Source organism: Hylobates moloch, unplaced genomic scaffold, assembly GCF_009828535.3.
Source record: "Hylobates moloch isolate HMO894 unplaced genomic scaffold, HMol_V3 SCAFFOLD_8, whole genome shotgun sequence".
Taxonomy (NCBI): domain Eukaryota; kingdom Metazoa; phylum Chordata; class Mammalia; order Primates; family Hylobatidae; genus Hylobates; species Hylobates moloch.
Window position 1 is genome coordinate 76,735,753 of NW_026652283.1, and position 26,348 is coordinate 76,762,100.

The 26,348-nt window shown below is 45.7% G+C and overlaps 3 protein-coding genes across 9 annotated transcripts in view; 2 read left to right on the top strand and 1 right to left on the bottom strand.

Annotated features, from left to right (window-relative positions):
• NEK4 (NIMA related kinase 4) overlaps positions 1-12,235 on the top strand; it is a 67,137-nt gene extending 54,902 nt beyond the window's left edge. Inside the window, exons 15-16 of one of the 3 annotated variants that reach the window (XR_009214412.1) lie at positions 4,965-5,039; positions 8,848-8,870. Coding sequence is in view for 2 of the 3 variants with exons in the window: in XM_058442135.1 (XP_058298118.1) it covers positions 10,763-10,912 (150 nt within the window). In the remaining variant the exon portion in view is untranslated. Of the gene's footprint in view, positions 1-4,964; positions 5,040-8,847; positions 9,921-10,762 lie in introns of those variants that run through there. The other 2 variants (XM_058442135.1, XM_032161308.2) reach the window with 2 other exon arrangements.
• Positions 12,236-12,505: 270 nt separating this feature from the next.
• On the bottom strand, positions 12,506-14,713 carry SPCS1 (signal peptidase complex subunit 1). The gene is made up of 4 exons (XM_032161315.2): positions 14,410-14,713; positions 13,989-14,048; positions 13,813-13,899; positions 12,506-12,992 (listed from the first exon to the last, which is right to left on the bottom strand). The coding sequence occupies exons 1-4, from the start codon at positions 14,644-14,646 to the stop codon at positions 12,867-12,869; spliced, it is 510 nt and encodes a 169-aa protein (XP_032017206.1). The 5' UTR covers positions 14,647-14,713; the 3' UTR covers positions 12,506-12,866.
• Positions 14,714-14,885: 172 nt separating this feature from the next.
• Positions 14,886-26,337, top strand: GLT8D1 (glycosyltransferase 8 domain containing 1). 5 transcript variants are annotated; one of them, XM_032161311.2, is made up of 11 exons: positions 14,888-15,245; positions 15,740-15,968; positions 19,204-19,255; positions 19,340-19,438; positions 22,820-23,033; positions 24,177-24,294; positions 24,518-24,602; positions 24,793-24,905; positions 25,253-25,419; positions 25,535-25,647; positions 25,796-26,337. In XM_032161311.2, exons 3-11 carry the CDS (start codon positions 19,240-19,242, stop codon positions 25,984-25,986), a joined length of 1,116 nt encoding a protein of 371 aa, XP_032017202.1. In that variant the 5' UTR covers positions 14,888-15,245; positions 15,740-15,968; positions 19,204-19,239; the 3' UTR covers positions 25,987-26,337. The 5 variants fall into 5 exon arrangements, with proteins under 5 accessions (XP_032017203.1, XP_032017202.1, XP_058298121.1 ...); XM_058442138.1 differs by lacking the exon at positions 15,740-15,968 and having other exon boundaries at positions 14,888-15,016; positions 15,129-15,245; XM_032161312.2 differs by lacking the exon at positions 15,740-15,968 and having other exon boundaries at positions 14,886-15,016.
• The last annotated feature ends 11 nt before the right edge of the window (positions 26,338-26,348 follow it).

Here is a 26,348-nt window from a genome sequence, read left to right on the forward strand (position 1 = left end):
AGACAGAGTCTCACTCTGTCACCCAGGCTGGAGTGCAGTGGCACGATCTTCGCTCACTACAACCTCCGCCTCCCAGGTTCAAGCGATTCTCCTGCCTCAGCCTCCCGAGTAAGTGGGACTACAGGTGCATGCCACCACACCTGGCTAATTTTTGTATTTTTAGTAGAGACGGGGTTTCACCATATTGGTCAGGCTGGTCTTGTACTCCTAACCTTGTGATCTGCCCACCTTGGCCTCCCAAAGTGCTGAGATTACAGGCGTGAGCCACCGCGCCCAGCCTACTTTGAAATCTTTGTCTGTTGAATCTAACATCTGGCCGCTTTCACAGGCAGTTTCTCTTGTTTGCTTTTTTCCAGCATATGTGTCATACTATCCTATTTCTTTGCATTTCTCACAACTTTTTACTGGAAGCTGGACATTTTAGATAATGCATTGTTTCACTCGGTATTGGCCCCCTTGGGGATTGTTATATGCTTATTTATTTGTATAGTAACTGGCTGGATTTGTATTTATTTATTTTTTTTTTGAGGTGGAGTCTTGGTCTGTTGCCAGGCTGAAGGGCAATGGCACGATCTTGGCTCACCGTAACTTCCAACTCTGGTTCAAGTGATTCTCCTGCCTCAGCCTCCCAAGTAGCTGGGACTACAGGCACATGTCACCCCGCCCAGCTAATTTTTGTATTTTTAATAGAGACGGGGTTTCATCATGTTGGCCAGGTTGGTCTCAATCTTCTGACCTCATGATCCGCCCCCCTCGGCCTCCTAAAGTGTTGGGATTACAGGTGTGAGCCACCGTTCCTGGACTGAGTTGTTTTAGTGAAGTCTGTCTCCTTCCTCTTTCCCTTCCCTGTAGTATAAAGCCCCTGATGTTGCCCATCGGTGCGTGCGGCCTTGGGTGCTAACAGTTACCTTGGAATGTCTGTAGTTGTACAAGGGCTTTCTTTACTCTCTTTCCCTGACTTCACCTAACTTTTAAGACCCCATAGTTTCTGGCTGATTGCTTTATTGTTTTCAACAATGCCGTGGGGCATACATCACTTCACAGACTGATCTGATTAAATTTGGACTCTTTTGACAGGATTGCTCCCAATGTCAGTATCTGAGATTTTTTTCTGACCCCAAGAGGCCTCTTCCCAGCTTTGTAATCCTCTCTGCAAACTAGCCCAGCCTATAGTTTAGTTTACATCTCCAATGAATTGGCTTATCTCCTCCCAGTTGCCTTTCTACTGCTGTGTCTAAAACACATGTTCAGTTGCTTGCCGCTTGCAGAGTCCAATTAACAAGAGCAAGGTCTGGTATAAAGTGACTTTTTATTCCAAAGCTTAGCTTAGGGGAAGTAGAGGATTTTTGCCTTTAAGGGTACTCCTCCTTTGGAGCAGAAAGTAAGCACTTTTAAAGGGGGGGAAGGCCAGGTGCGGTGGCTCACCCCCGTATGCCCAGCACTTTGGGAAGCCAAGGCGGGCAGATCACCTGAGGTTGGGAGTTTGAGACCAGCTTGACCAACATGGAGAAACCCTGTCTCTACCGAAAATACAAAATTAGCCAGGCGTGGTGGCGCATGCCTGTTATCCCAGCTACTTGGGAGGCTGAGGCAGGAGAATCACTTGAGCCCAGGAGGTGGAGGTCGCGGTCGGTGAGCCGAGATTGTGCCATTGCACTCCAGCCTGGGCAACGAGAGCGGAACTCCATCTCAAAAAAAAGGGCCTAACATGAATGGGACATGGCGGGTTGGGGGGATGCGAGCAGTTGTAGGGGTCTGCGTGCTAGATTGGTGGCTTATCTACCAGGTGATCAAGGTGGTGACTGCTGGTTTCTTTGTGGGCAGGCATTGGGTTGTGAATCTACTGTTATCTCTCGAGACAACCTCCTAGTGGGTAAGAAAGAGTTCTACTCTGGAGCTTCTAAGCACATAGTTGAACTACCCCTGTAGGAAGTGTCTGATGAAGAGAAGGTAAAAGGCTATAATTGTATTTCTTTTTTTTTTTTTTTTTGAGACGGACGGAGTCTTACTCTGTCGCCCAGGCTAGAGTGCAGTGGCATGATCTCGGCTCACTGCAACCTCTACCTCCTGGGTTCAAGCGATTCTCTTGCCTCATCCTCCCAAGTAGCTGGGATTACAGGCATCTGCCACCATGCCTGGCTAATTTTTTTATTTTTAATAGAGACAGTGTTTCGCCATGTTGGCCAGGCTGGTCTCAAACTCCTGACCTTAGGTAATCAACCTGCCTCGGCCTCCCAGAGAGTGCTGGGATTACAGGCATGAGCCACCATGCCCAGCCTATAATTGTATTTCTAAAGAGCTAAGTAGGAAGTGGGAAAAAGGAGGAAAAGAAGAGAGAGAAAATAAAGAATTTTAAAATAATTAAATAATTGAGGCCAGGTACAGTAGCTCATGCCTGTAATCCCAGCACCTTGGGAGGCTGAGGTGGGCAGGTAACTTGACATGTCAAGAGTTTGAGACCAGCCTGGCCAACATGACGAAACCCCGTCTCTACTAAAAATACAAAAATTAGCCTGGTGTGGTGGCATACGCTCCCAGCTACTAGGGAGGCTGAGGCATGAGAATTGCTTGAACCCGGGGGGCAGAGGTTGCAGTGAGCTGAGATTGTGCCATTGCACTCCAGCCTGGATGACAGAATGAGACTGTCTCAAAGAATAATAATAATAAGCCTGGCGTGGTGGCTCACGCCTGTAATCCCAGCACTTTGGGAGGCTGAGGCGGGTGGATCACGAGGTCAGGAGATCGAGACCATTCTGGCTAACATGGTGAAACCCCATCTCTACTAAAAATACAAAAAAAATTAGCCAGGTGTGGTGGCGGGCGCCTGTAGTCCCAGCTACTTGGGAAGCTGAGGCAGGAGAATGGCATGAACCTGGGAGGCAGATCTTGCAGTGAGCTGAAATCGTGCCACTGCACTCCAGCCTGGGTGACTGAGCAAGACTCTGTCTCAAAAAAAAAAAAAAATAATAATAATAATTTAATTAAAGTGGAGGTACTCAGTTATACTTCCACTCTTTTTGAAAGCACTCTGAGGCTGGAACTCCATATTCTGTTCCAAATGAAGTCAGTTCATTTAGGAAGAGATTTGGTGCTCTGTTTTATGGCCTGTTTCTATTCCCAAGCAAAGTTTGTGAGGATGGCTATGGAGCTGTGGGTGGAGACAATGGCACTCTTCCGAGTGATACCCCCACTTTAGAAACTTAGCACTCGGTTTTGGAGGGAGATGGGCAGTAGCCTCTGGTCTTCTTGGCATACTTCTTGGCATTTCACTAACATGGAATCTTCACTTTATGGTCTGGGGAAGAGGTGATTTGGGGCCCCATAGTTTTTTTTTTGAGATGGAGTCTTGCTTTGTCACTCAGGCTGTAGTGCAGAGGTGCGATCTCAGCTCACTGCAACCTCTGCTTGCTGGATTCAAGTGATTCTCCTACCTCAGCCTCCCAAGTAGCTGGGATTATAGGCACTCACCACCACACCCAACCAATTTTTGTATTTTTAGTAGAGATGCAGTTTCACCATGTTGGCCAGGCTGGGTCTCAAACTCCTGACCTCAAGTGATCCACCCATCTCGGTCTCCCAAAGTGCTGGGATTGCAGGTGTGAGCCAACACACCTGGCCTGGGCCCCATAATTTTTAGCAGTCCTGTACCCAAAGTAGAACCTACATCCTAGTACCCTGGGCTAGGTGGAAGAAGGGAGCTCCCACTTCTTGCCTGCACCCTCCTGAAATGTAGCCTCAACAACAGGCAGCAGGATGAGATCTGCCAATGTCCTGCCCTCCCAAGAAGATAACCTTTCAACTGGAAGTTGCAGGGAAACAAAGGCCTGTGTTCTTGCCTTCACTGGCCTGGAGTAGAATTTTTGTCTCACTTAGGTGGGGTGGAGAAAGGTGGCAGTTGGTCGTGATTCTCATACCACTGACTCTTACCGTTCTTACCAAAGTTTAGATTTTCTCAAATAAATGTTTCTTCTGTCAAAAGACAAAATTATAACACATTTTGTTTAAAGATCTCAATTAGGTTTATTGTGATTCTAGCATTGGGCAACACTTCATTCTGTAAAATAGAATAAGTGTTCTAATGAGTGAAGCAGAGGAGATTGGCTTTATAGACAGAAAAGGGGTTGGATAAAGAAGAAAAAAAGAACAAAAAGTGGATTGGTCTCAGTTAATAGGGTTGCTCCAGAAAAAAAGTGGATTGGTCATTTTAGGGTGGGGACAGGGAGACAGAATAATGGAAAAATAAGCTGATTGGTTAACATCAGGTTACTGCAGATGAAAGATTAAAACAGAGAGCTTCATATGACGTCAGTTGAAACTGGCCTCTTTGGGAAATTAGGCTGTTACCTCTTTCATTCTCTCGATTTCTTGAAAGGCCAGATGACAGCTCAATTTCGGTTTGGTGAGCATGAGTGACTCCATTATGATTTTTAGTCTGGACAGTTGGGCCTAGTGTTACGAGATCTTTGGGGTGTCACTTTTCTGGCCAGAAACGTCTGTGGCTGATGGTGCCTTTGCCTGAGTTTTACTTGGGCCCACTGGGCTTGTTCTGCCCATGGCCTGGCATTGCACTATATTACCAGCCTGTATCCCATGCCTGCCAAGGGAGAGTCAGGCATGGAGCGGTGAGGGGTGTGGGAGTGAGCATGGGGTCCAGTCACTGTGCAGTCAGACACGCTAGTTGCTGCAGCGGGGCGGGCAGCTCCAGGTGCTGGCATGGGTACTGGTCCTCTGTGAAGCTACGGCCAGACCAGGTGCACCTCAAGCAACTTCCACTGCTGGCACCGGGGAGCACTGGGGAAGCTTGGAGATGCCAGGGACCACAGTGCCCCAAAGAGGAAGTCACAGCCCTGGCTTGGGGAGCTCCCAGGTCTGGGCTCCTTGAAGGGCCACAGCTCTTCTCTCCTCTTCACATGCAACGTGGTGAGAAAGAGGCATGTTTCAGCTCCTAACATGTTTGTTTACAGTTCTTTTAGCCTCACCATTCATGGGTCCCGAGGTCTTGTCCTGTGACCAGGAAGAGGTATGCGGACAAGTGAAGGGTAAGCAAGAGGAAGAGGAGTTTCTTTGAGAGAACAGTTCAGGCTGGACGTGGTGGCTCATGCCTGTAATCCCAACACTTTGGGAGGCCGAGGTGGGTGGATCACGAGGTCAGGAGTTCAACACCAGCCTGGCCAACATGGTGAAATCCCGTCTCTACTAAAAATACCAAAAAAAATTCACTGGGCCTGATGGCATGTGCCTGTAATCCCAGCTACGGGGCAGGCTGAGGCAAGAGAATCGCTTGAACCCAGGAGGCAGAGGTTGCAGTGAGCCATGATTGCGCCACTGCACTACAGCCTGGGTGACAGAGCAAGGCTCCGTCTCAGAAAAAAAGGGAGAACAGCTCAGAGGAGATCCACAGGGGGCACCTCCTTTCCATAGACAGGGTATCTCGTGGAGTATTCAGCCCCACTCATCTTGATGAGTATTGAGCTCTCAGCAGAGAGGGTAGCTCCTCCCTGCAGCTGGCCGTCCCATTGTCTGTTCTGCTGTGGCTGAGCCCAGGGCTTTTAGGGGACTTAAACGGGAGGAAGTACCTGCCGACTGGTCCATGGGTAGGCCCAGAAAAGGCACCACAAGTTCCCACTCTGGTCTATGGGACTAGCAGCCTGGTCCCCAGCCTTTGCACCCTCCCTGGCCCGAAGGTGGGGCCTCACCGGGGACCTGACCCCTTCTGCCCAGTAGCCTGTCTGCCTCCTGCTCGGGCCCAGGCTGCTCATGCCACGGTACACGTGCAGGCCGGTGCCAAGCTGCCCTGCGCTCCTGCTCAGCTTACTCTCTCCATCCTGCGCTTGTTGGAGCCCAAAGTCTGGAGGGGGACAAAGTGGCAGGGTGCTGGTGTGTCATTGCTGCCCCAAACATGCGCAGACCTGGCCAGGCTTTGACCGTGCCTGGGGTTACCCCACTCTGAGATTGGAGCTGGGGGTGGGGGTAATAGGGAGAGGCCAGGTAGTGGGAACAGACACCCCCGAGCCTGCGGGGACAGTTGGGGCCGCTCGGGCCTGGCTCTGCCTTGGGGCACCTCTCTGCCTGCCCTTTTGCGCCCGACCATGCTGCTCCCCCACCAGCAGGTGACAGCCTGGCCCCATCCTAGCAACCTCCAGGGCAGTGGGCTCTGGGCGGGGCTCCCAGGGGCGGCTCTGGGAACTGTCTGCTACCTCCCCCCGCCCTCCCCACAGCTGTAGCAGGTGTCTGGAGTGGTGGAGGATCCGGGTCTGGGGGCAGGTCCTGACCATGCGAAGGTGGGCGTGGCCTGGTCAGCTGCTTCAGGGGTACAGATGCCAGTGGTGCCACTGCTCTTCTGCAGCTGTTCCTGCCATCACCGCTCACACTTCCCTGCTGCTGCCAGCGCGATGATAGCAGCTGCTCCGGATGGCCCGCGACTGCCATCAGTAGTGCAGGAGTTCAGTCCAAAACAATAGCCTCCTATAATTTTTATTTAAAAATTCGGATGTCATTTTCTCTTAGCACCATTTCCAGAGACTTTGTTTTTTTTGAGTTGCTCTGTAGCCCGGGCTGAAGTGCAGTGGCATGATCACGGCTCACTGCAGTCTCTGCCTCCCCAGCTGAAGTCATTCTCCCACCTCAGCCTCCCAAGTACCTAGGACTACAGGTGCACACCACCACACCTGGCTAATTTTTTGTAGTCTTTGTAGAGACAAAGTTTCACCCTGTTGCCTAGGCTGGTCTTGAACTCCTGAGCTCAAGGGATCAGCCCGCTTTGGCCTTGCAAAGTGCTGGAATTACAGATGTGAGCCACGGTACCTGGCCGCTGAGGGTGGTGGGAGGTTTACAGAGCTCCTTATGGTGTCATGCTGGATGTGGAACCAAACAGGATTACATTTTATATTTAATTGTATGTTTTTTTAAATTTGAAACATTTCCTCACTTTGTTTTTCCTGACTTTGACTTTTTTTTTTTTTTTTTTTTTTGAGAGGGAGTTTTGCTCTTGTTGCCCAGGCTGGAGTGCAATGGTGTGATCTTGGCTCACCGCAACCTCCGCCTCCCGGGTTCAAGCGATTATCCTGCTTCAGCCTCCCGAGTAGCTGGGATTACAGGCATGCGCCACCACACCCAGCTAATTTTGTATTTTTAGTAGAGATGGGGTTTCTCCATGTTGGTCAGGCTGGTCTCAAACTCCCGACCTCAGGTGATCTGCCTGCCTCAGCCTCCCAAAGTGCTGGGATTACAGGCGTGAGCTACTATGCCTGGCTGACTTTGACATTTTTGAGGAGTAAGGGCCATATGTTTATTTTATTTTTTGCAGCATAGAATAATTTATTGCAAAAGAAAAATAATATTTTGAAAGTTAAGTGCAGAATAGGCAGTACACCCTGAGAGAGAGAGGATTCATGGCAGGCTGCTCAGAAGGATGAGACAGCCTGGGCTGTGTGTTTTATAAAATGTCCCTTGGTTTGGATTTTTCCAGTGTTTTTTCATGAATAGATTTAGGTTATACATTTTTGGCAGGAATACCATAGAAGTAATATGCCCTCAGTGCATTGTTTCAGGAGGTTCACAGTATCTGTTTAACATACTAGGTGTTATTTTAATTTTGAACAGTTCTTTCCACAAGCATACATTGAATGTCACATAGTACTTTTTTTATTACTGGTCAGGTTGAATTTTATGTATGCTAATGATATGGAAGGGGGACGGAAGTACTGGGTAAGGGAGGGCGTGGCCTCTGGCTAGGGCTCCACCCTCAGATCTGTGCCCATGGACCTAGGCGAGAACAGGCACTGCTGGTTTGTGCCCAAATGTTGCATTTCCCAAGACCACCCTGGCCTGCCACTCCCCCATCCTGTGCCTATAAAAACCCCCCGAGACCCTCGCAGGAACACAGATAAGAGGTTGGATGTTGAGAGGAACACATTGGCAGAAGAAGACACAAGCAGCTGGACATTGAGAGGACATCGAGGGGAGCATGCCAGCGGAAGAGCACACTGACAGATGCCAGCATGCCAGCAGGCCATCGACCAGCAGAACTAGGTGGAGTTTGGCCAGGGTAGCTGGAGGAGAACCCTGTCCGCTGAGCGGCCAGACTCCAGGGGAAAACCATCTCCCTTCATCTGTAGGTTCCCGCATCTGCTGAGAGCTACTTTCACTCAATAAAACCTTGCAGTCATTCTCCAAGCCCACGTGTGATCTGATTCTTCCGGTACACCAAGGCAAGAACCCTGGGGTACAGAAAGCCCTCTGTCCTTGTGATAGGGCAAGGGTCTAATTGAGCTAACACAAGCTGCCTACAGATGGCTAAACTAAAAGAGCACCCTGTAACACACGCCCACTGGGGCTTCAGCTGTAAACATTCACTGCTAGACACTACCATGGGGTCGGAGCCCCAAAGCCTGCCTGTCTGTATGGTCCCCTAGAGGTTTGAGCAGCGGGGCACTGAAGAAGCGAGCCACACCCCCATCGCACGCCCTGCAGGAGGGACAAGGGAACTTTTCCCATTTCACTAAGTGGTTATTTATATGATTATTTTGTAAATATATGGGATTTACATTTACATACATATATAAATGAATTTGCTGAATTCGCTATGAAATTGATTTTGTTTTAAGAACTCTTTATATACGAATGCTATTAATCCTTTGGCATGAATGTTGCAAATGTTTTCCCTAGTTTATTGTTTGCTCTTTAATTTCTTATGACTTTTCAAAACATCTTGAAGTTTAAAATTTTTATGTAAACTGAACTGTATGGTTTCCCCCTTGGATGTCATGCTTAGAAAAGCCCTTCCTCTAAGATTACAGAAATATTTTTTCCTACTACATACTGATTTTCTTTTTGTTTCTCAAACAGGTACGTTTGCAGGAGCACATGGGTGAAAAGTATACAACTTACAGTGTGAAAGCTCGCCAGTTGAAATTTTTTGAAGAAAACATGAATTTTTGAGTGTTTGTCCTAATCTGCTGCCAGAATTAAAGACCTATTTTTAGAGGTGTTTGGCTTAAAAAACAAGGGCAAACAGTCATTTGGAAGCCATTCACCACTGTTTTATATCTCTTTTTTATATCTCTTTGGGGTTTTCCTACAGAAAAGAAATTGGACAGAACAGAATATGAACCAGGATCACGAAAGAAAAAAAACTTTGGCTTTCATAGTCTCTTTATGAGGACAAATCTGTTGTTTGTTTACTGAGCCTTAATCCACCAAGTTTATATTTAGAATTTTATTTTTTTAAGGTACTAATTAACTTAAACACAGAGCTATAAAATGCTGGATTGAAAATTTTATATTGTAATGTAGAGATAAAAGCAATAGGAGAAACAAATGACATAATATGTCATCATAATTCCTGCTAGTATTAATAACCTTAAGGAGTAGTTGATAAATTATAAAATTTTAAAAAGTCAATTCACAGTTCTAGAAATAGATTTAAAGAATATGAAGTTCTATCTAGTACTTCAGCAGCTGAATTTCTTTTCTACACATTGATGGACTTTTAATAGTCTCATTTAATATAAACCTCATCTAGGGTATATACAAATTAAAACTGAGACACATTGGCTTTGTAAATCAGTATGTTTTTACATAATGGTTTTGTTAGATTTATTTTTCCATCAGTGAAAACATTTCTTAAACACAAATTTCATTTCCATTTAAGCAATTTGTAAGCAAAGTCCAGGTCCATTTAGTTTTTGGATATATTTAATGTTTGTCTCCTGAAGTTTGTCTTCATGTACTCTAAGATATTAGCTGTCTTTCCATGTTTTAAATGTATGATTATATAGCACATATTTTATTAGTTGTTTAATAAGAGGTGATACCCATCTAGGAAAGAAATTTTATGAAGTTAAATACAAGTCTTGAATAGTACATTTTCACTTCTGTATTCGAGGGACTCTAAAAATAAATATTGCTCCAGAAATGTTTTCAGGTGGTTTTTTTTGAGACAGCGTTTCACTCTGTCAGTCAGGCTGGAGTGCAGTGGCATGATCTCAACTCACTGCAGCTTCCACTTCTGGGGCTCAAGTGATACTCCTGCCTGAGCCTCCCTAGTAGCTGAGACCACAGGCGTGTGCCACCACACCTGGCTAGTTTTTGTATTTTTTGTGGAGACAGGGTTACACCATATTGCCCAGGCTGATCTCGAACTCCTGGGCTCAAGCAATCCACTCACCTCAGCCTCCCAAAGTGCCAGGATTACAGGCATGAGCCACTGTGCCCAGCCCTGTTTTCAGTTTCTATAACTAAAAATATATCTTTGAAAATTATACACACTCACAGAAATACTCTAATGAAATGTTCCCTTTACAGCCACTTAACCAATTTTTTTTTTTTTTTTTGAGACAGTCTCGCTCTGTCCCCCGGGCCGAAGTACAGTGGCGTGATCTCGGATCACTGCAAGCTCCGCCTCCCAGGTTCACTCCATTCTCCTGCCTCATCCTCTCGAGTAGCTGGGACTACAGTTGCCCGCCACCATGCCCGGCTAATTTTTTTGTATTTTTTTAGTAGAGACAGGGTTTCACCGTGTTAGCCAGGATGGTCTCAATCTCCTGACCTCGTGATCCGCCCGCCTCGGCCTCCCAAAGTGGTGGGATTACAGGCGTGAGCCACCGCGCCCGGCACACTTAACAAATTTTTATTTAAGAGTTTACTGTGTGCCAGGTTCTCTGCCAGGAGCTAGGGATATAGTGGTGAATAAAACAATACTTCCTGCCCTTTTACAGTGTTCACAGCCTGGTTTCTGATAACTCTTATTTTCCCTTTGAAGGGTTTGCTAGAACTCAACTTGCAAAACCATCAAGTCCCAATGCCCAGTTGGGAACAAATCTTTGGCAAACTTGGTATCCTTGAGCTATTCACCTTTCCGTGCATGTTTTGGAAATCCGCATCGTTCTGGAGAGTCATCAGTTTTACTTAATTTTTCTAATGTATTGGTATAAAGTGATATTTTATTAGAATTAAAGGAATCTCACCCGTATCTTTTTTTTTTTTTTTTTGAGACAGGGTCTTGGTCTGTAACCCAGCCTGGAGTGCAGTAAGGTGATCATAGCTCACTGCAGCCTTGACTTCCTGGGCTTAAGTGATCCTCCCACCTCAGCCCCTCAAGTAGCTAGGACCACAGGCATGCACCACCACACCTGGCTAATTCTTAAAATTTTTTGTGGAGAGGAAGTCTCTTGCCCAGGCTGGTCTCAAACTGCATTCAAGCAGTCCTCCTACCTTGGCCTCCGAAAGTGCTGGGATTATAGGTATGAACCACCACACCTGACTTCCCCCATACTTTCTTATTCCCATGCTGTATATTTTTATTTTGTTTAAACATTGTTTTCTTCCCACTTTTATTGTTTTTACTTGAGTGCTTAATTCATCTTCCTAAATTAATTTAAAAACTCATCTTTAAGACTATGAATTTTCTTCCAAATATACCTTTGGCCACAGTTCAGAGACTTTGATGTCATACTCTTTTAGCATTAGTTCTAAAATGTCAATCATTCTTTTTTTTTCGAGATGGTCTTCTTGTTGCCCAGGCTGGAATACAGTGGTGCGATCTTGGTTCACTGCAGCCTCCACCTCCTGGGTTCAAGTTCCCCTCCCTCAGCCTCCCGAGTGGCTGGGATTACAGGCACATGCCACCATGCCTGGCTTATTTTTGTATTTTTAGTAGAGATGGAGTTTCACCATGTTGGCCAGGTTGGTCTTGAACTCCTGACCTCAGGTGATCTGCCTGCCTTGGCCTCCCTAAATGCTGGGATTACAGGCTTGAGGCACCATGCCTGGCCTAAAGTGTCAGTAATTCTGATTTTGGTTTTCTCTTTTAGAAGTTTTGATTTCCATAGACTTATAAAGCTAAGGAAGTTTTATGTCCTTGCTCTGGCTACACTGCAGTGTTACTGAATATCACCTGCACAACCTTTACTTCTTGCATTTTTTTTTCCTGTTGCTTAGTACATGATCCATTATCAGAATGGCCTTATAGGTATTCAATAAAGGTGAAATGTTAAATACAAAATCACTTGTCTATTAAATTTTATTCAAGGTTCTATAGAAGATCTGATAAATGAAACTTTGTTATGGAAATGTTTTATATGGTAGCCACTAGTCACATATAGCTATTGAGCCTTTGAATCATGGCTAGTTTGGTAAGTTTTATACTTTAATTTTAATTTAAATAGACGTGTCTAGTGGCACCATATTGTACAATGCAGTTCTCATTCATTCAATAAATCTTAAGTACTTACAATGCATCGTGTACTCTTCTATGTACTGGGCAGACAGCAGTGAGCAAAACAAGTCCCTGTTCTCATGAAACTAATGTTCTAGTGGCAACTATTAATTATATACCATGAAATGTCTCAAACTCCTGGGCTCAAGTCATCCTCCTGCCTTAGCCTCCCAAAGTGCTGGGATTATAGGTGAGAGCCACTGCACCTGGCCATGAACTTCTAACTTAGGCTTTTACTAATTATCTTCCTTGCAGAATAATGAACAGAAGACCCTTTAGACAAAGAACTTGCACTATGAGGTTTAATTGGAAACATTAAAATGGTTAAACAACTCATAATGAATTATAAAACTTTGATAGTTACATTGTACTATCATTTATGAGGCATTTATTCTTCATTATTTACACCTGAAAGAAACTGCATACTTGTGTGTTCTGTTCCCCATCTCAGAGCAAGATTATGAAGAGAAGGTCTAAACTACTTATATAAATCAAAACCCAACTGGGCTAGAAATGAAGTATAAAGAGAACTAAATCTATACACAGCTGTGCCATAAGAGCATTAGGTGGTTTTAGCTCTTATCTGGGGTATGAAAGCAATTTAGCTCATTTCACAGGAAACAAAAGCAGGTGCTGAATCATGAAAACCTCAATTATTTTTAGCATGCCTCTTAATTTTTCTTTCCCCTGGTTTCTTGTCGTCTGTGCTTGATTCTTGAACAGGTAACCACTTGAGAGGATGCCGGCGATAGATGGGCCATGGAGGAAGTGTCAGCTGGGCCAGAAAAGAGGAAATGCATAAATTATAGCTATTAAAAGTTTAAAAAATCATTACGTATAACACCAAGTTCCCAAATGACTCCTATGCTGAGGGAACAAAAAACAAAAAAATCCGTATTCCGATAAAGGCTCTGTGCCACCATCCATGCAAAATACTGTAAGATGATGGCAACAGGCTCACTGCCTACACAAATGGCTTTAAAACCTAAAAGAAAGGTGGGGGCCAGGCGTGGTGGCTCTCGCCTGTAATCCAAGCACTTTGGGAGGCCAAAGTGGGCGAATTGCTTGAGACCAGCCTGGCCAACACAGTGAAACCCTGTCTCTACTAAAAATACAAAAATTAGCTGGGTGTGGTGGTGGGCGCCTGTAGTCCCAGCTACTCGGGAGGCTGAGGCAGGAGAATCGATTAAACCCGGGAGCCAGAAGGTGCAGTGAGCCGAAATCGCCCCAGTGCACTGCAGCGTGGGCAACAGAGTGAAACTCCGTCTCAAAAAATTTAAAATAAATAAATAAATAAATAAAAGGTGAGGGGGCAATGTGAGCACCATGAAAAACTCCTGCTGGCTTTGACCTTAAGATTATTACCTCGAGTAGCTGCCAAAGGAAATAAGCTGTATCCTTTTATATAGTTTGCACCATCTGACACCACTTTTCCAATGATAGCAAAGGGAAACGCATTCTACTTTTCCAATGATAGCAAAGGGAAACGCTGTTTGGAAGGATGAGGGAAATGTTGGCTTTGGGTCTCACTACTGAGGTCTAACCAACCCGACTCACAAAACCCAAGTTGCCACTAACACCCACAAATTTCTTACCAAACATGAAAAAGCAAATCCGGCCATAACTATATAGACAGTCCACCCGAACTGTTCAGCCACGTACCCGTAGATAAATCCAACTATCTAGAGACAAATGAAGTATATTAAACACACTCAAACTGAGGGTTGGGAGGGAGGCGGGGGCGGAGATTAAATGTAAAACCAATACTTACTGCAGAAAAAAGAATAATTCCCTGAAACATCTGTTCAGCTAGCTTCTGGCCCTTGTAATCCTGGGGTGAAGCAGAGGAAAAAAAGAATTGGTTCCACCGCCGAAGAGATACAATTTCTGCCCTGACCTCACAACTTTGCCACAGGGTAACCCCAACATCAGGGTCTCCCGCTCTCCTAAGGGCCTGGGCAAGGTATTAAATTCTGGGCTTCCCGGGAGGAACTGAAACACCCTCACGGAGAATGGACAGGAGATTCTCGCGGAGTAGAAGAGAAGGGGACCCAGGAGGCAATTCGGGAAAGAGGGTGGAGGGTAACTATCCTGGCCCGGAACAGCGCAGCACCCGGTCGGTGCTCCGACATGGGCTTCGAAGCTGCCAGGCCCAAGAGCGGCGTGCGGAGGTCCCCGGGCTGCGCCCTCACCATCTGCGTGGGCAGCGAGCTCAGATGCTCCAGCATGGCTGGCTGAGGAGACGGGCAGCCGAGCGCGGGTGGCAGGCTGCGAGGCGAGGGGGACCGAGACTTAGGGACCGTGAGGGCCAAGGTCTGGCACTGCGCGTCGGCAGGCGGGCCTTCTAAGCTCGGGAGAGCGATGGCGGCGGCCCCGGAAGCGGAAGTCTCCGACGGGCCGGCACAGCCCGTGTCCCCGCCCCGCGCCATCGCTAGGCGACGTGCGCTTTTGCCGCGGCGTGCTGCCCGCGAGGGCAGCTCAGGTGGTGGTGGCGGCCGCCGTGTCGAGGCATCGCGCGCCCGTGAAGGGTTCGCCGTCAGTGCTGCTGGGTGCCTGGAGCCGCGGACCCCGTCTCGAAAACTGTACTTGACAGTGCCTGCGCGGCCCAATAGCCGCCGGGGCGCGTCGCGTCTCCATGGCGACGGCCTTTTCCCTGCGAGGACCCCGGCGGCAGGGCTGCCCCGCGGCGCCTGGTTGGCGCGACGCTCTAGCGGTTACCGCCGCGGGCTGGCTGGGCGTTGTGGGGCTGCGCGGCTGCCACGGAGCTAGAGGGCAAGTGGGCTTGGCCCAGCGTGCAGGGTACGCGGGCGGCCAGACAACGGGCTGGGCTCCGGGGCCTGCGGCGCAGGCGCTTAGCTGGCAGGGCGGGCCGGGGCGCGGGCTGCATCCTCATCTCCTCCATCGCCTGCAGTAAGGGCGGCCGCGGCGAGCCTTTGAGGAGAACCACTTGTCGGAGTCCTAACCAGGGGTATCTCTGAGCCTGGCGGGATCCCTGGAGCGTCACATCACTTTCCGATCACTTCAAAGTGTAAGGGGGGCCCTACTGACCCTTGGAATTTAGGGGGGCTACCCTAGGCGGCATCCACAAGAGAGAGAATTCCCTTGGAGAGGGGACCCCGGTGCTCGGCTGTCCCTCTCATCCGCGTAGAGAGTCCCTCATCTGGGGGCTCCCGAACTCTGGCCTCTCACATTCTGGCCGGCTTTACTGACCCTCACAGACCCAGGCTGGGCCCTCCCGATAGAGGCCAGCCAAAGGTTCACTCAGCCTCTCTTTCAAGGCTGGTGTATCTCTAAATCTTAGACCCTCCTCCGTTACCGTCAGCCGGGTGGGATGCCCACGTTTTGGAGAGAAACCGTTCTGAGGAACCCGGGCCTCTGGGTCCCAGCTGGCTCTCCGGCCCCCAGGTTATGTATTCTGGGTTAGCCACAAACAGTGGGATTCTAGGCACTCCTGGGACAGGGTGGCACTGCTGTCCTCATTCATGCAACCAGTAAATATTCACGGCACCTTGTTTGTGCCAGACAGCAGACCGGGGACACGGTTGTTACCAAGACCAGGCTGTTGCCTTGGAAGAGCCCAGAGCGTGTCAAGGGAGACAGCCACATCACGCCAGAAATACATGACAGCTGGATTAGCCCTGGGAGAGGGAGGCCCAGATGTGGGAGCTCAGGGGAGGTGCAGCTCAACGTGGAGTTTGGAAGAGGCTACCTTGACTTCTGAATGCCAAGTGGGGGCCAGCCAGATGAAAGGGTAGGAGAAAGTGTTTGTATATCCTCAGTGCCCTTTCATCCTTGCACGTGGCAGAGACCAAACAGTAAAATGCAGACACGTTTGACACTTTTCTGACCTCAGGAGTCAGGACGTGTAGAAGGCAGAAAGAGGGATGGGCAAGAGTTTATTCGTGTTTCCTTCCCATGCTCTGTATTTGTTGGTGTGTTTGAACAGACTTTCTGTTGTGTGTATAAATAGATATATCTCTGTGTGGCCTTTTTTTTTTTTTCCGAGACGAAGACTCGCTCTGTTGCCCAGGCTGGAGTGCAGTGGTCCAATCGCAGCTCACTGCAACCTCTGCCTCCTGGGTTCAAGGGATTGTCCTGCCTCAGCCTCCAGGGAACCCAATCCCTGGGTTCAAGGGATTGTCCTGCCTCAGCCTCCTGAGTAGCTGGGATTACAGGCATGCGCCACCACGCCCAGCTAATTTTTGTTTTTAGTGGAGACGGGGTTTCACTGTGTTGGCCAGACTAGTCTCAAACGCCTGACCTCAAGTGATCCACCCACCTCGGCCTCCGAAAGTGCTGGGATTACAGACGTGAGCCATGGTGCCCTGATGTGTATGAGAGGAAGTTCACTGATACATTGTACTTCATATATACTGCTTTGGAAAGATGTGTGTGGGCTGGGCCTGGTGGCTCAGGCCTGTAATCCCAGCACTTTGGAAGGCCGAGGCAGGTGGATCACCTGAGGTCAGGAGTTCAAGACCAGCCTGGCCAACATGGTGAAACCCTCTCTCTATTAAAATTAGCTGGGCGTGGTGGCGCACACCTGTAGTCCCTGCTGCTCGGGAGGTTGAGGCACGAGAATTGCTTGAATCTGAGAGGCAGAGGTTGCAGTGAGCCTAGACGGCGCCACTGCACTGCAGCGTGGCTGACAGAGCCAGACTCTGTTTCAAAAAAAAAAAGAGGAGAGAAAGAAAGATGTGTATTTTCCCCCTAATTTGTAATCTGGCCTGTGATCCTGTTTTTAAAAAGAAATTTTTTTTAGATATGGGGTCAGGGGATGGTCATACTATGTTGCTCAGGCTGGTCTCGAACTCCTGGGCTCAGGTAGCCTCCCACCCCAGCCACCTGAATAGTTGGGATTATAGGTATCAGCCACAGTGCCTGGCTGATCCCGTTTTGTTTTTTATTTTTTTATTTTTTTGAGACAGGGTGTCGCTTTGTCACCCAAGGCTGGAGTGCAGTGGCATGAATATGGCTTACTGTAGCCTTGACCTCCCTGGCTCAGGTGATCCTCCTGCCTTAGCCTCCCAAATGCTTGGGACTACAGGTGCACATCACCATGCCTGGCTAATTTTTGTATTTTTTGTAGAGATGAGCTTTCACAATGTTACCCAGGCTGGTCTTGAACTCCTGAGCTCAGTTGATCCCCCCATCCTAGCCTTGTTGTTTTCATTTTGGGATTATAGGCATGAGCCACTGTGCCCAGACCCCAATTTTTTAAACAGTTTTTCAATATATTTCTCTTCTTTACAAAGGCCTTGAGAAATTAAGTGCCTGGTAGGCACACAATTTTCCTAGCATGAAGTTAATTCAAACTTACTTTGTCCGTAGTCCCTGCTACTTGGGAGGCTGAGGCAGGAGGCTTGCTTGAGCCTAGGAGTTAGAGGCCAGCCTGGGCAACGTGGTGAGACCCTGTCTAAAAAAACAAATGAACTAACTTGCATTGCAATATGCTATGTTTGAAAGTGCTTTGTAAAATTAATAGCCTTATGTAAGTGTTGGGTACTACTATGGGTGAAGATGAAGTAAGAAAGGGTTAAAAGGTAGGTTCACGATATCTTGGTTGGTAAAATGTCTTTAAGGAAACATTTTACCCAGAGCTTGTTGAAGGAATTTATTTTTTTAATAAATTTAGTTCCACCTACTATCTTGTTTCCACTGAATTGTTTTGAAAAAGTGAAGGTCAGATGAGCTGAGGAGGACCAACCAGGACAGTGTGACAATTAGACACCACCTTCTTAAGAGATGAATAGCTAGCTAACAGAGATGGTTTTTGAGAATAGCACCTTAAATGTTTTCTTGGCCGGGCGCTGTGGCTCACGCCTGTAATCTCAGCACTTTGGGAGGCTAAGGTGGGCAGATCACGAGGTCAGGAGTTCGAGACCAGTCTGGCCAACATGGTGAAACCCCATCTCTACTAAAAATACAAAAATTAGCTGGGCATGGTGGCGCACGCCTGTAATCCCAGCTATTGGGAAGGCTGAGGCAGGAGAATCGCTTGAATGAGGGAGGCAGAGGTTGCAGTGAGCTGAGATCGTGCCACTGCACTCCAGCCTGGACAACAGAATGAGACTCCGTTTCAAAAAATAATAAACTAAAATAAGCCTTTTTTTTTTTTTGCTAGTTACAATGGCTAGAAATGCACTCCATACTTTTGATATCGATTGGATTTTGTGAATTTTTGTAACTTTTTCTGTGCTGTGGGTTTGTCAAGTGAATTTGGATAATATTCTTTTCTCTGAGGACACTCATGTTAAAGGTGAATGGGATACAACTCTGAACAGGCATGTTTTTACTGATGAGGCTAAGACCTTAGGTTACTTGGTCATAGACAACCTGAATCCATGTCTACTTTAGGAATTTTAAGTAGAAAACTTAAGTATGTTATGTTATGTTATGTTATTTTTTATTTTAAAGACAGAGTCTCTCTGTCGCCCAGGCTGGAGTGCAATGGCGTGATCTCGGCTCACTGCAACCTCTGTTGCCCAGGTTCAAGGGATTCTCCTGCCTCAGCCTCCTGAGCAGCTGGGATTACAGGCCCCTGCCACCGCGCCCAGCTAATTTTTTTTGCAGTTTTTAGTAGAGACAAGGTTTCACCATCTTGGCCAGGCTGGTCTTGAACTCCTGATCTCGTGATCCACCCCACTCGGCCTCCCAAAGTGCTGGGATTACAGGCATGAGACACCCTGCCTGGCTGAAACTTAATTCTTAAATGTTTCTTTTGCTTTTCATCTTGTGATGTATAATGTACAAGGCTAAGGCTATCTATTTCTCCAACTTATTTTTAAGTTTTTTATTAATGACTACCACAAAAATTTCAGATCCCAAATTGGGTTCTTGGAAACTGTTAATTCAAAATGAGTTTCTGGCAGAATACTGTATATGCCTCGTTTCTTCCTGAATTTAAAAAAAAAAAAAGCGTTAGGGCATTTTGATGTCCCTTCTCATGTACTTACTGACTTTGGGGGCTTGTTTTTGTTTTGTAGGGTTAAAAACTAATATTTATATGACAGAAGAAAAAGATGTCATTCCGTAAAGGTATGCTCTTTCTACAAGTTAAGTTGTTTTTATACCTGGTCAAAGATAAAGAGGTATAACATAGGTTTTCCCTATCTATTTCAGTAAACATCATCATCTTGGTCCTGGCTGTTGCTCTCTTCTTACTGGTTTTGCACCATAACTTCCTCCGCTTGAGCAGTTTGTTAAGGAATGAGGTTACAGGTATGGGAACACTTACTAATAATGCCTTAGAATCTGTTGCGGACCTGGTATTCTCTGTCGCACATCCTAAGTTCTTCTTTTTCCAGTAGTATTATCAGTTGTTTGTTAAGGGTTTGATCTGACAGAATATTCCTTTTCACCAAATCAGAGGCCTTAGGAGAGCCTCTGAGGGCTGCCATCTGTTCATGTCAGCAGGACAGGGCTTCAGAAAGTGAGGGCAGACAAGTGTCCTTGGTGTTTCATGCTTGCTCTAGTCACTGGAGTGTCAGTCTAGTTACTTTCCTTCAGCTGTGCAGCTGCATCAGTGGGACTGTAGCAATAAAAGTTTGTCAAATGATTTTTAAAAATCACTGTGTTGTATAATATATTGCACAGTATATTGAATTAGTCATTCGTACTGTTCTCCCTTGGTATTGAGGAATGTTTGAGGCTTGAGTGTTTGTCAAAAATCATTTTTGGATTGCCACCCACCATAGTTGACCAGAGTGAGAGACTATAATAGCTTTCCCCTGACTTTCACGGAGTGCTCTGATAGCATGTTTTATCACGTGTATATATGTATGATACATATAAAGTAATGCATGTTCCTGGTAGGAAAGTTTATAAAAAAGAGAATAGCGGCCAGGAGCAATGGCTCACGCCTGTAATCCCAAAACTTTGGGAGGCCGAGGTGGGCATCTCACAAGGTCAAGAGATCGAGACCATCTCAGCACTTTGGGAGGCCGAGGTGGGCAGATCACGAGGTCAGGAGTACAAGACCAGTCTGGCCAACATGGTGAAACCCTGTCTCTACTAAAAATACAAAAATTAGCTGGGCGTGGTGGAATGCGCCTGTAGTCCCAGCTACTCAGGAGGCTGAGGCAGGAGAATTGCTTGAACCCAGGAGGCGGAGGTTGCAGTGAGTCAAGATCACGCCACTGCACTCAAGCCTGGTGACAGAGTGAGTCTTCGTCTCAAAAAAAAAAAAAAAAAGAGACAACAGTATTCAAGCTCCATGAAGGCAATTTGTGTAGTTTTATCTTCTGTGCCTATGGATGACGGCTGATACTAGCTGTTCAATAAATATTGGTTGGTTGAATGATTTCATTTACAATTTTGGCTTAGTACCTTCCAGTTTTTTCCTACACATCTTTTTTTCTGTACAGTTGAGATTGTACTATATATAAACTGTACATGACATGTTTTTCTGTATATCATAAGCATGTCACTGTGATGGTAGAAACTCTTCGTACATAATTTTAATGTCTATTAATTTGTTTCCACAGGATAACATCTTTTGGTACAACAGCTTTCAGACTTTTTGATGGCAGCCCTACAATAGGAAATACATTACATGTAGCACATGTACATACATGTGTATTTGCTTATTGGCTGTCTATCCTCAGAAAGTTAGGGATGTTTTATTCATGGCTGTAACCCCAGTGCCTAGATATTGCCTGGCACATAGTAAATACCAGAGTTCAATGAGGAATAAAAAAAAAAAAAAAAAAATGAAAGCCAAGAATGTATACAGGACAGTAATTGCAGTTTCCTTATGTGATACACTATATTTTCTTTGGTATTCTAATTCAGTTTTCTTTTTTTTTGAGACGGAGTTTTCCTATTGCTGCCCAGGCTGGAGTGCAGTGGCACAATCTCAGCTCACTGCAACCTCCACCTCCCGAGTTCAAGCGATTCTCCTGCCTCAGTCTCCCAAGTAGCTGGGATTACAGGCGTTCACCACTACACCTGGCTCATTTTGTATTTTTAGTAGAGATGGGGTTTCACCATGTTGATCAGGCTGGTCTCAAACTCCTGACCTCAAGTGATCCACCCGCCTCAGCCTCCCAAAGTGCTGGGATTACAGGCGTGACCCACCACGCCCGGCCTCTACTTCAGTCTTCTATTGCAATCCAGAAACTTTTTGTGTATAAATTGATTGTGACTCACTCAGTTGGTTTCATGCCTACTTGTGATTTGTGACTTGAAAAACATTGATTTAGTGAGCTGCTAAGTTTTCACAATTTAAATAAAATTCTTTCTTTTGATTATATTTCAGATTTTGTCCTTAGGAAACTCTTGATACAAATTGCCACAATACATTCTAACAGGTTCTGTTATTTTCCTACCAGTAGTATATCAAAGTGCTGTCAGTATATTTTAAAGATGTAGGGTCCAGCCAGCCCCACAGGGTCAGTGGGCTTCTCCCTGTGTGTGGCGACGAGAGAGTGTAGAAATAAAGACACAAGACAGAGATAAAAGACAGCTGGGCCCGGGGGACCACTACCACCAATGCGCGGAGACCAGTAGTGGCCCCGAATGTCTGGCTGCGCTGTTATTTATTGGATACAAAGCAAAAGCGGCAGGGTAAGAAGTGTGAGTCATCTCCAATGATAGGTAAGGTCACGTGGGTGACATGTCCACTGGACAGGGGGCCCTTCCCTGCCTGGCAGCTGAGGCAGAGAGAGGAGACAAAGAGAAAGACAGCTTACGCCATTATTTCTGCATATTAGAGACTATTAGTACTTTCACTAATTTTCTACTGCTATCTAGAAGGCAGAGCCAGGTGTACAGGATGGAACATGAAGGCGGACTAGGAGCGTGACCACTGAAGCACAGCATCACAGGGACATGGTTAGGCCTCCGGATAACTGTGGGCAAGCCTGACTGATGTCAGTCCCTTCACAAGAGGTGGAGGAGCAGAGTCTTCTCTAAACTCCCCCGGGGAAAAGGAGACTCCCTTTCCAGGTCTGCTAAGTAGCAGGTGTTGTTCCTCGACGCTTTTCACTACCGCTAGACCACAGTCCGCCTGGCAACGAGCGTCTTCCCAGACGCTGGCGTCACCGCTAGACCAAGGGGCCCTTCTGGTGGCCCTGTCTGGGCATAACAGAAGGCTCGCACTCTTGTCTTCTGGTCACACCTCACTATGTCCCCTCAGCTCCTATCTCTGTATGGCCTGGTTTTTCCTAGGTTATGATTATAGAGCGAGGATTATTATAATATTGGAATAAAGAGTAATTGCTACAAACTAATGATTAATGATATTAATATATAATCATATCTAAGATCTATATCTGGTATAACTATTCTTGTTTTATATTTTATTATACTGGAACAGCTCGTGTCCTCGGTCTCTTGCCTCAGCGCCTGGGTGGCTTGCCGCCCACAATTTTCCTACCAGTAGTATATCAAAGTGCTGTCAGTGTATTTTAAAAAATGCTTCCTCCACTTTTCCAAAAGCTTATTTACATACAGGGAAAGTTTCAGGGCTATATGCTTCAGTTTAATGGGGGAGAATGAGGTAAATCAGTACCATAATCCTTACCTTCCCTTTTTCCATGTCTTGGACTCTATATCAAAAGCCCATGAGATTGTATCACAGTGCCTTCCTTGTTTTTTCAGATTCAGGAATTGTGGGGCCTCAACCTATAGACTTTGTCCCAAATGCTCTCCGACATGCAGTAGATGGGAGACAAGAGGAGATTCCTGTGGTCATCGCTGCATCTGAAGACAGGCTTGGGGGGGCCATTGCAGCCATAAACAGCATTCAGCAGAACACTCGCTCCAATGTGATTTTCCACATTGTTACTCTCAACAATACAGCAGACCATCTCCGGTGAGCTCTGCTTACGTGATTCTGCTTCTAGAGGATGATCTAGAGCAGGCCAGCTGCCAATCCAGGAACTGTTTTTCTGTGGTTTGTATGTTGTTTTATACAATTGAAATTGTACCACTGATAAACTGTACAAATGACATATTTTTTTAGGACTGTATTATGAGCATATCCCCATAATAGGAGAAGTGATACAAGGAGCTCATGCCAGGAAGTAAGTCAACTGTCACTCTGAACTGTTAACCCCACCTGACGGTGTTTTGATAATACTTTCTCAGTGAAGGCAGCAGTAAATGTTGATTTACAAGTCACAAGTTCCTTATTTCATGGACATGCTCGGAGCAGTTCTGGTCTAGAATGGGAAGGGACTTAGCAACAATGGCAAGGTAGTGTTATGAAGCTGATCACAGATCCTGATCCAAATCCTGGCCCAGAGTGATCTGGGGAAACTTGGATAGTCCAATCCGTTTTGAAAATGAATAAGACTTATAAAACTTACTCCAAATTTGTTGGTCTAACAAATTAACCAGTTGTCAAATTTCTAAAACATTTTGGTCCTTGTGGCCCTCTCCATGGTTCATATTTAGTTTTTAAAGCTGTAAATTCTGAACCCATTTAAAATACAGAAACAGAAGCTGTATAAAAATAGACTACAGAAATAACACTAAGTATCCACAAAACACTGATTTGAAACTGACCTAGAAAAAATGTGCAGTACTCCTTTAGCAAACAGTTTTTTCTTACAGGTAGTGCCTCAGACTTGAGTGGTGCAATTAGGGTCACCACAGTGAATTAAGAAGTCAGTCTGTAGATAAGAGATTACTGTTGGTACCGTCACTTTGACTCCTTTTCTTCCTAGTGTATTTGGAGGATTAAGAGTTGGATGGTCCAGGTGGTGATGAAATGTTCTCAATTCTATATTGTTTTTCTAGAGTAGTTTTAGTGTTAGAAGATAATTGCCATAAAATCTTAATTCAGGGAGGGACTTTGGTGAGAATTACCCTCACTTCAGACGAGGAAACCAAAGCTCAGAGATAAAAGGAGCTTGAAAACACCTATTTGGTCCATAGGGTTTCTTTTGCATTATTCCCTCATTGGTTTGGAGACATTATTTGAAACTAAAATATAGTGTTTTATCTTCATCAGGTCCTGGCTCAACAGTGATTCCCTGAAAAGCATCAGATACAAAATTGTCAATTTTGACCCTAAACTTTTGGAAGGGAAAGTAAAGGAGGATCCTGACCAGGGGGAATCCATGAAACCTGTGAGTTCCATGCATCCTTCTTTGTACTTGGCAGTATTAGGAAATAATGGAATACCTGGGTATCTGTGGGTATAGTGCAAGTAGTTTCCTGGGGACCAAGCCTGGGTGGTTCTAAGAGTCCTTTCTTCTCCTGAATGGGTACTGAAAGCATCCTAGGAGTTTCTATGTAAATAAAGGCACAGCCAGTGCAGTATCCTATGCCAATTATTCTTTCCTTTTCCAGTTAACCTTTGCAAGGTTCTACTTGCCAATTCTGGTTCCCAGTGCAAAGAAGGCCATATACATGGATGATGATGTAATTGTGCAAGGTATCAAAAATGTCACCATGAGTGCTGTTCTCCACCCAGACTGAGTACAATTGCTAAATAATGGGCTACAGTGGGCTGTAGTGGTTGTTTTATTTATGGTTTTATAAAAGGTCACCATAGGGAGAAGTGGGAGTAACAGGGAACTCTCAAGGCAACTGAAATGTAAATCTTAACATCTTGTCTATTTCAGGTGATATTCTTGCCCTTTACAATACACCACTGAAGCCAGGACATGCAGCTGCATTTTCAGAAGATTGTGATTCAGCCTCTACTAAAGTTGTCATCCGTGGAGCAGGAAACCAGGTAAATTGCTTTCCAAACACCCCTCTTGCTACAATATCGTTTAATGGGAAGAGGTTGCAAATTCAGGGATCTCTTTGCTGCAATTTACACTCCCCAATCATTTCATCCCAAAACTCAAGCCTGCTTTTCTGTAGACTTCTTCATGGACAGCCTAATTGTTCTTCTTGAACATCTGGTTTATTATGTCAACGTCTAGGTTCCTATTCTAACTTGGAATTTCAAATATCTATTTTCTAATCTGAAGAAGTCATAGTTTAACAGCTCTTCTCTCTACTGGCTATAATATTGTATCTATTCTGTTTGAAGCAGTAAGTAAGTAAGTACATATATCCTATTTGTGTTTTTAGTACAATTACATTGGCTATCTTGACTATAAAAAGGAAAGAATTCGTAAGCTTTCCATGAAAGCCAGCACTTGCTCATTTAATCCTGGAGTTTTTGTTGCAAACCTGACAGAATGGAAACGACAGAATATAACTAACCAACTGGAAAAATGGATGAAACTCAATGTAGAGTAAGTATGTAACTAGCCTAACTAACTGTGAAAAACTGTTATATTTCAATTCCGAGAGTCTTGACTAACAGGAGTTAGTCAGTACTTTTCACTAACATTTGTTTTCTGTCCCAAGAGAGGGATTGTATAGCAGAACCCTGGCTGGTAGCATCACAACACCTCCTCTGCTTATCGTATTTTATCAACAGCACTCTACCATCGATCCTATGTGGAATGTACGCCACCTTGGTAAGTAGAATTAACCAGTGGCATAAGCTAGTAAAGAATTGCTATCTAAAGAACTATCCTCAGGGACGGGGTATATTCTTTCTTTCCCTTAAGTTTTCTGCACAATTTCACATGGCGCAATGATGTGGCTGTTTGTCTCAAATATAAGGTTCCAGTGCTGGAAAACGATATTCACCTCAGTTTGTAAAGGCTGCCAAGTTACTCCATTGGAATGGACATTTTAAGCCATGGGGAAGGACTGCTTCATATACTGATGTTTGGGAAAAATGGTATATTCCAGACCCAACAGGAAAATTCAACCTAATCCGAAGATATACCGAGATCTCGAACATAAAGTGAAACAGAATATGAACTATAAGCATTTCTCAGGAAGTCCTGGAAGATAGCATGTGTGGGAAGTAACAGTTGCTAGGCTTCGATGCCTATCGGTAGCAAGCCATGGAAAAAGATGTGTCAGCTGGGTAAAGATGACAAACTGCTCTGTCTGGCAGTCAGCTTCCCAGACAGACTATAGACTGTAAATATGTCTCCATCTGCCTTACCAAGTGTTTTCTTACTACAATGCTGAATGACTGGAAAGAACAACTGATATGGCTAGTTCAGCTAGCTGGTACAGATAATTCAAAACTACTGTTGGTTTTAATTTTGTAACCTGTGGCCTGATCTGTAAATAAAACTTACATTTTTCAATAGGTATCTTC